This window comes from Adiantum capillus-veneris, chromosome 29, assembly GCF_014529385.1.
Source record: "Adiantum capillus-veneris isolate H3 chromosome 29, ASM1452938v2, whole genome shotgun sequence".
NCBI classification, from domain to species: domain Eukaryota; kingdom Viridiplantae; phylum Streptophyta; class Polypodiopsida; order Polypodiales; family Pteridaceae; genus Adiantum; species Adiantum capillus-veneris.
Genome location: NC_140959.1, coordinates 89,997,838 through 90,007,489, shown reverse-complemented (window position 1 = coordinate 90,007,489; position 9,652 = coordinate 89,997,838). Strand labels below are relative to the sequence as shown.

At 42.4% G+C, this 9,652-nt stretch overlaps 1 protein-coding gene across 1 annotated transcript; it reads right to left on the bottom strand.

Moving 5' to 3' along the window:
• Positions 1–1,076: 1,076 nt before the first annotated feature.
• On the bottom strand, positions 1,077–4,796 carry LOC147419564 (protein PSK SIMULATOR 1-like). Its single transcript, XM_086505658.1, has 2 exons — positions 3,891–4,796; positions 1,077–3,656 (listed from the first exon to the last, which is right to left on the bottom strand). Exon 2 carries the CDS (start codon positions 3,653–3,655, stop codon positions 1,937–1,939), a length of 1,719 nt encoding a protein of 572 aa, XP_086361784.1. The 5' UTR covers position 3,656; positions 3,891–4,796; the 3' UTR covers positions 1,077–1,936.
• Positions 4,797–9,652: the final 4,856 nt, after the last annotated feature.

Here is a 9,652-nt window from a genome sequence, read left to right as displayed (position 1 = left end):
CTTGAGCTTCATAACCTGCATGACATATATACTATGAACATGAAATGTTTAAAATTTTTTGGAAAAAAACACATTTATACTAATCACATCTCTGAAAAATGGCATACTAGTGATTGCCATCAGTTTTCTATGTGTTTCCCTAAGTTTTTGACCACCATCGCAGGAGGGGAAGGTTTTACCTTGTCTGGTTTTCTCAAATCTTGGCCTGTTCGAATACACTTCAATGGTAGTTTTGGTCCACACACTGGCATTACTTCTCCCTAGCTTGGAGATGACTTCACTACTAAATATGTTTAAAGCAAGGCAAAAGTGACAGTCTTTGCTCACAAAGTCAGAGCAACTCCACATACAAAGGCCTCCCAGAAGATAAATTGGATGGCCCCCCCTTTCGGAATTACAAAAGAGTGGAGAGGTGGCGATGGAGATCCCAAGTAACAATCAATGAAGGAGTTGCTTTCAACAAAACATGGTTTCCAGCAAAGATTATAAGGTGGTTAACACTCACACTCTGTAATGTAGCCCTCACATGCAAGAAGTCAGAGTGGTGAGCTTCACCGTCACATCTTGAATGACGAATACGACCTTACATTTGGAGTATTTGAAGCAATAGTGAGCATGCTGGAAAGTATCGACTACAGCCGGCAGCTCCATTGCAGGAAACTTGCTGATCCATGAATGCACTCATAGTTTACCTGCATGCATGTGGGGCATCAAGTACACCACCATGAAAAACCAACCTACCAATCAGACAAGAACAACACAAAGATAGTAGTTCCATACTACTAAACCAGGGCGAACAACGATTACATTATGCGCCCATACGGACATGGTTCCGAAGCAACATAGAACCTACCTAACCAAGCCATTATCCTCTGGCAGAAAAAGCTGAAGTACGTACATCCAATAGAGCAATTGAAGTTGGCACCATAATATCAAGTCTGAAGTGTGAAGCGCATATTTGCCATATCCATACGCCGCCCCCAAGACACTGTGTATTAGTTACGCACACTATCCTCAAAAGAAACAAAATCAAACTTCATCTTGTACAGCTCCACGACCACGGGAGACTCATCAAATGGCAGTAAAACAGTAGTTTTTTTAAGCAATGGGTATACCTCCAAAATTCATGAACGTGACCTCAAAAGAGGATGATTGTACAACAAGAACTTACATTGGTAACCTTCCCACATAAGACAAATCAATTACTTTGGTCAGATTAAAAACGGGGATATACAGCGAATCTAATTCGGTTAAGAATCACTGCAGCACCTCTTTTCCAAAATACAAGCCGGTAAAAGAGAACCATAGAACCAGTAATAGAAATTAACAAGCCCTATGTCTAGCACCCACTTCGATGACTACAACCAGTGTAATTTAGACTCTCAGTTGTCCTTGCCATGTCGGAGAAAAATCCACTGGTAGGCACAGGGTAAACTTCCTTAAGGGCACCATGGATTCCCATAATGAGAAGCTTCAAGCAGCTTACAAGAGTGGCAAAACTGTTCTGCAAAATCGCAGCAAACATTCAGCAGACTCATAAGCCTCTAAAATTCATGAGTAGTTAAGATGGTGGCCCCTGGGTCACAAATTCGTGACAGTGAGGCACTAAGAATGATGCTAGCTTGCTCCATAGCCACCAACTCAGGTATTAAAGCACATTCTCCATTGATCGTATACCAATAAGCCTCTGAAATATACATGAGCAGATAAGATAGTGGCCCGTGGGTCACAAATTCGTGACTGTGAGGCACTAAGCCTGATGCTAACTTGCTCCATAGCCACCAACTTAGGTATTAAAGCACATTCTCAATTGATCATACTAGAGCATAGGCCAAGAAATCACAGTGAGTTTCTTATGAGAAAAAGCCCACAAGTCATCCTCTAGTATGCCGAACACTCACAGATGTCATGGCTATTATGCAATCTTGTCGAATCCTCACAATTGCCATTCAAGGTACTCATCCAAATCTTTGTTGCTGGCATATTCCATGAGAGAGTGGGCCTTTGAGTCCCTTTCATGCTTCCAGAGAAGATTCAAACCAACAAGAAGATCTGTAATTGCTGCCTCAGCCTTTACTTGATCAGCAAAATATAGAGTCTGCAACAGTAAAACATTAGTTCGAGGAATCAACTGCTGTTGTTCAAAATTATGCTCCGATTGCCATCGGATCATGTTGTGTGCCATTGGAGCTAGCCAGCCCAGCACTCTCTCTAAATCTTCCTTCCACTCTCGTAAACTCAATCCCTCACAATCTGGCGAGCTACACATCCTCATACAAGGTCTCAGCCTAGTCCTCAGAGCCATGCGCACATTCTTCGGGAGCATGTGATACAGATCATCCCTGGCATCTTGGCTTATGAGATGAGGATATCTTGCCATTTTCTCAGCTATAATTACAACATTTGCATAATGCAGTGCCAGACCCGAGCCACCAAGAGTTGATGGAGGTGCATTTTGCAATTTCATCTTTGGATCAAAGTGAAGCTTGTTGACTCTTTTATTGCCAGTAAGGGCGAAAGGCCCACTGCTAGGCAATGTACAGCCAGAAGGATCTCCACTTCTGCTGATAAAATTATCATGGAAAGGAGTTCCAGAAGGGCTGCTTCCCGGACTTTCCAGATCTCTTGATGCATAATTAGCACTCATGCTTCGTTGTTGGGTAAATTGCCGACCTGGGCTGAAGCAAAGTGATAGGGGCATGTAGCTTTCAGAAGTCTGGTACGAAGGCGCAGGGGAAAACATGCTGCTCAGAGGAGGTATGCTGATGCTTCGATCCCTAGTAAGACTGACCGAACCAGTCACAGGCACGAACGATGATGCATAACCATTCAAGCTATCATTGCTAATTTTAGGCTCTTCAGTTGACAAACAGCTTGTGATTGAACCTGAATGATCAACTTCACCATTCCTGGACATTGTTAGCACTTGTGGCCAACCCATAATAGGAAATCCAAAAACCCTAATTATCCTCCCATAGAGTGTACAAACTGTCCTTGCAAGTAAGCCCACCATCTTATCATAGGTGCGATTCCACAAAGACACATCCTTCAAGTACTTTATCTCTTGTCGCTGCCACACAACCTTCTGCTCCAATGCAAAAAGATTGTCTTTTTGAGCAGGGTCGCCTTCATCCCTCAATCTTCTGATAGCTTGCTCCATCTCTGAAAGCATTTCGAGTTCCTGATACAAGTTGGATGTTGTGACTATGTACCTCTCCATTTTCTTCATCTTTGCTTCCATCTCCTTGTTGGAAAACTCAAGCTCCTGGACATCAATGGTCTGCTTCAGAATGTCATTGAAGATGTGCTCAAAGCCTATTAAAGCATGGTCATGGCACCTCTTTCCGAGTCTAGATACAGAAAAAGCTACTGCTGTCAAGTCTTGAAGCTTTTCTAAGCAGGCAAGGCTCAAAATAACACTTTCATTGTCAGACACAAGATTTAACACGCCCTCTGATTTCATCACTTCAGCACGGAAGCGTCGTATTTCCTGATCACACAAAGATTGCCATAGCTGCACTGATTTTGACATAATGCTTGCAACCTCGAATGCAAGAATATCTATTCGTACTTTCTCCTTCTTCATGCTCTTCTTGCGGGAATCAGAAGTGCGCTTTCCTGGTGCATTTTTTATAGTGCTTGCCTGGATACCCATCCTGCAAGTAGAAGATCAGAAAATCACATGCAAAGACAGTTTGTCTCTCTGATTTAATGCTGCATGTCGTGCAAATGACTCTTATGATTCTCAACTGAGAGATGGAGGCAAGGATGTGATCTAGCTGTGATTGCATGAAAATGTAAACCATCGTCTTCGAAATCAAGATGCACATCAGAAAGGGACCTTGTGATACATTGTTTGAATAACATCTAAGAGGAAATGAAGCACTCACCTCTGGAGATAGATAAATAGATCACAAGTGTAATGTTACCGATGAAACATAACCATCTCTTGCGATCCACGACTGTACAAAAGGAAAAACCATCATCACAGCACCCCTAGGAATTATCGCCACCTTCGGGTTCTTCAGGAGTAAGAGGAATCTGAATGTCAGATGTCGGTCAGCCTGCTCATTCCCTGCTTCCAGATGTGCGAGGATGTAGAAACAGACCTCACATGTGGTTTTGGCAGGCCTTACATGCAGAACCAGCTCACATATGCCCTTCCACAGACCTGTCATGCAGAAGAATATACCGCTCTTTCCGAAGAAATCTCTTCAAGCTTTCCTGCCTGCGATTCTTCTTCAACTTACGAGATCCCAGTCGCCATGGCAATTCGCTCGGCAGAATCTAAACCCTCGTCATGATGCAACTCTATGCGCTTCCGAAATCAGCTCCACGACAGCACGAGCTCTTTCACAGGTGAAGATCGACGTTTGTGAGCTGCAGGAAAGCGGGTCTGTGTGGTGTATGTGAGTGTGGAGTAATGGTGAAAGGAATAAAACCCACTCAAGCAAAGAGTGGATCAACAGGAAAGGGTGTGTGTGTGTGTGTGTGTGTGTGTGAGTGAGAGAGAGAGAGAGAGAGACAGAGAGAGAGAGAGAGAGAGAGAGAGAGAGAGACTCGATGGTGATAAAAGCTGCAGAGAAAAGAGAGTGCGAGCGCTCCGTGTGGGTATTATGTGTGTGATGCGCCCACGGATAGAGAGAGAGAGAGAGAGAGAGAGGGAGGGAGGGAGAGACGGTGATGATGAGCAGCAGCAAGTTGCAGAGAATTCACTACACACACAGCAGCAGTAGGTAGGCCTGTGTCATGGCTTTAATAAAGAAGAGTGTCCATGGCCAGCAAGCACACCTAATGACTCGAAGGCTCTAAATTGCAAGTTAAGTCCCGTGTGTCCTAAACGTAGTCGACAACTTGACAATGGCACAAAACTTTGAAAAAGAGAATTCTTTGGGACAAGCGGGCAGGCGGGCGGGCGGGCGGGCGGGCTAGGGACGGAACGGGCACGTTAGGACCTAGCGTGCTCGTTGGTCCTAACGTGCCCGTTTCATGCTATTCCCCTTCTAAAATTACTAGTGGTCCAAGCCATCCTACTGACCTCAATATGTTTAGCTTTTCCCACAAGACTACACTGGACTTCCTAGCGTGTTAACAATTCTCAAATTTATGCATCACGCTTGCACAGGTCCATTTCTTTTGTATCGAATTGGACAATGTTCGGGAGAAGTGCATCTATGTTCACAATTGTGCCACTTCAAACGTTAATAATTTTGCTAGAGAGAGAGAGAGAGAGAGAAAGAAAAAGAAACTCGATTATGACAAAAATAGAAAAAGATTTGAGAAAAATAGCCTAATTTTCTAAAATTCGCTGCTTGAAAAAGCATAGAAAGGATTGTTTAAAGGAGTAGTAGGGTTAGAAAACTTGACTTTTCTTAGTTGCATCATGTTACCGTCTCCGGCAAGAGCACATTACGACTGCAACATTACAACAACGACAACGATGCAACACTAGTTTGAAAAGCGGAATGATCTTAGAAGAGGCCCTTTCTTTAGACATGCCTTATTGCTTTTCTAAGCCTTCCTTACTTTTCTGAATTTTTGTCAATTCTGAGTCCTGACTTCAAATTTCCCACATTTTGGGCTTTTAGCAATCTCCCTAATTGACCCACCGATTTCCCAAAGACTCCCTTTATTAATTTATCTTCGACCCTACCCACGAAGTCTCTTTGGCTCCAAAGGTCTTTCCTTTCCTCTTCCAACAACAACAAGGTCAAAGCATGAACCGCCCAACCTCACATGCACAAATTGCCCCCCCCCCCCCCCCCCCCCCCCAAAAAACCCCCACAAACAAAAAAAAACCCGAAAACACACATATCCCTTCCCTCACTCAAAGTCACCAATAAAGTGTCTTCACATACCTTTCAAAAGCCACATTTTTAATTGGACAGCACTCTTGCTTTCACCAAATCATACTTGGAAACTTGCACCTAAGCTCTTATTTTGTATTCACACCTACAACTTTTCTCCCCCAAGTCACCACCATACAAAACTTTTCCATCCAAAAAGAGCAATTATTTCAAAATCTGAAGTACATATCAATAGAGACTTCCCCATATGATGGTATTGGTTCAATCGCACAAGATGATCTATATCTATACTATTATAAAAGGGGGAGGAAACCCCCCCCCCCCTCTCTCTCACACGTGTCATCTCTTTCTTCATCCGGCCACCTTCGGCAATGTCGCATGCAGTTGAGTGCGCTCATAGAGAGAGAGAGAGAGAGAGAGAGAGGCGACCAGCTGTACTAGTTCCTCTAAAGTTTAGGAGACTCTAGGTTCAATATCTTAAGCATTCGCTTTTCTCTACAAAAGAGAGTCTTCTAGTGGCAGCAAAGGTGTTGGGGCATAAGTGCATAAGCATTAAATGCCACCTCATGCTCACCATGCCTTGTTGATAAAGCACACGGGGTGCACTCGAGGGATCAACGGCCCGAGTGCATCCCACCATTGGATCAAATCTGGCTGGGAAAAAAAATTCGCGCTGCCTGTCCCACTCCGGCCTCGAGCTCGCGACCCCTTCCCACCCACTCGCAGACCTCAACCGTCTCGCCTAACGCGCCTCCATGCAACCAATGTGCCTTTAACAATATAAAAACCTGCCCCCTCTAGGCGCGTCGATCCAACGGCCTAAAGCCCCTCGCCCTGCCGATCGTGCTCCCCGCCGTCGATCCCTCGAGTGACACCCCGTGTCACTTATAAACGAAGCTCACCATGATGTGGCAGACTTTTGTCAATGTGCAAACGCCATCGTAAAGAGATATTAAAGCATGCTTGGTCTCATGGAATCCATTAGCAGTGCATTCATGCATAAGCGATGAGATGTTGCAAGAGTCATAGTAAGGAAACCCTAACATAGTTAAATGTCCCCCCTTTCAAGACTACATGCCACACTGACATTAAAAAATTAAGCATATTTTCTCCATTATCATCCACATGTATGGATCACAACAAAGTACACCTTGGTCATGCTTCACATAAGGGCTAGTTCAAACTCCGTAGCAAACGTTCATGGGCAGGGGCTTGCATCCATCATGGCTTGAGAGGATTGGCACAAAAAAGGTGGTCCGAATATACAGACCCACAGTTCTTCAAGCACATCCCCATCCCGGAACATACCATGTCCATGCACCTTCACAGCATGAAATGCGAAGCCGCCTTGATCTCACAACCCCGCCTGCATTAGCCATACGATCTAGCCTGGGAACCTTCACTGGTTTGTTATTAGTTTGCACCAATTTTAAATTCTAATATGTTTCGCGTATGTGTGAACAACACTACATTGGAAGAGGCCTAATGGCAGGTAGCCATCCTAAGCAATCTAAATGGACTCTAAGGCCAATTTTTGGCAAGCCAAAAACAAGGTGAGGTCTCGCGACAACAAAATATTTTCCACTAGAACTTTAGGTGCCTCAAGGGGTTTTTTTGGGGGGGAAAGGAGACCGGGAGGTGCGTGTGTCGTCTTCTACCACCTCACAGGCATGCTCAGACAATAAAAAATAAAAAATGAACCAGCATAACGCATGTAGAGAAAGGACTCAACAAATTTAAAAAAATATCTTTGAACAAATGAAAAAGTGTGTCAAAAGACAAGTAATGGTTACAAGCCAAGGGGCTCCCAAGTGAGAAATGAGCCATTCCATACGATTAAAGGAGGGTAACGGCCAAAAGAAGCAAAGTTAGTCTTAAAAGATAGCTTTACAAAGTTACTATGATTGAAGGCGAGGACATTGCTAGCCTAGTGAATAGGCTTAAGAGAGTACATTGTCAAAGATTTTTGAAGCTCATGGAAGTTTTGTTTTTGTCATTCATTGAAAAAAGTAAAACACATCACAAGGCTACTACCCCAAGGCAAGTTTAGGTGCGACTCTCGACTTCTTGAACCTCAAGAAGGTGTTCCAAAAGCCTACTAGCCTACCAAGGCAACGGCTAACCCCTATCAGTCTAGGGCATCGGATTAGGGCCTTGACCAAGCGAGCCATGGTGATTCCCCTCGCCTGCCAAGTGCTAATAAGGCGCTAGGCCTCACATAGACACAACATAACATATAAATTTTCTTTTCATGTGTCTAGTAGCAGTTTTGCTACTTTTTCTTGACACTTTTTTGCTTCATTGTTTCATTTTTTAGCACAATTTTAATGCTTCCATCATGAGATGCTAATGGCAATTGGACTAAAGGACTAAAGCTTAATCATATCCCTAGGTCATGTTAAAAATGAATGGAGTATTAAAACTATCACTAAGAGTTTAGGACTAGCAAGAAATGAACCTATATTAACCTAAGGTCAAGGCCAATTACCTATGATTAGCACACATAAAACCTAATCTTTTGATGAGTTAATATTCACAAAGCAAAGTGTTGAAACTTTAGTATGCTTAGCTTTTAAACATGAAAGAACCATAGCCTAGAAGCAAAAATTACTTAAGCCAAGCATAGAGAATGGAGAGATGGACAAAAAGAGCAAAATCATGGAAGGATTACACCTATTCATGCTCTTTTGAGCATCCTTGAGCAAGCATCCCCTTTGTGTAGAGAAGTCTCTTGATCTTTTATTTACAAAAAAAAGATTTTTGAAGCTAAGTGTAAACACAAGCTACAAAAGCCAATTATTGAAAGCCAAAAAACACACAAAAATATTAATGAAATCCTAATGCTAGGGTCTTGCATACCCGAATTTGCCAAAGGGAAAAAAGTGCCTTTGGTTATGCACATGATGCTCTTTGATAGCAAATTTATGCATACACATCAACAATGAGAGATAAAATATGCTTCTACATAAGCGCATTTGACATTTTTTACCAACTCTCATGCATGATTCAAAAGTGGATTAATTTCTAGCTCACTTGAAGTATGGAATTAAAAACAAGCCAAGAGCTGAAAATAATGTAACTTTGATGAAATGAAGTGGCTCTTCAAGCCAAATTTTACAATTTAAAGCTTTTCAAACAAGTTGGCTAACAACTAGATCACATAAATTTTACATTTTTTAGAGCAATCTATGAGCTAGAGATGACTGCAACTTGATGAAATGAAAATGCATGGCTCTCAATAGCCAAATTTTGTACTTGAAAGCTCAAAAAAAAGTTGGGTACACATGCTCAAAATGAAAAAATATAACTTTTGACCAAGCTATGAGCTAGGATATATACGACTTTTAATCCAAACAATTGGAATGGCTCTAAATAGCCACATTTTGCAATATTGCAATGATGACCCCTTCTTGGATCATTTGAAATCACACTCCTGCCGCACCCCTTCAAAATGAAGCTCAATTGTTAGTGCTTTTTAGCATATGAACATCTAATACAAGCACTAATAGAATTCACAATCAATCACAAGCCCAAACAATTTCATGCTCTCTCTTGGCCATTAAAACAAGCTCAATTTTAATGCTTTCCAATGATTTTTCATTCAAGTCGAGCACTAAAATGTATCAAGCAATGCCAAGCTCAAGCACCACTCGTCATAATGCAACTCTCATGCCTGCATGCATATCATAAGGAATTTTTCCATTTAGCATAATATTCAAACTAAGGCAATGAAACTCATTTGTGCATTTCAAAAAGAGCTTGCCATTTAGTGCAATGAGAAATTCAATCAAGTCGAGCACTAATCCAATGCAAAATCCGAAATTTGGGTACAATGAAGTTCATGC

Excerpts from the sequence above, each read along its gene's own strand:
- LOC147419564 (XM_086505658.1), bottom strand. The coding sequence starts at position 3,655 with ATGGGTATCCAGGCAAGCACTATAAAAAATGCACCAGGAAAGCGCACT.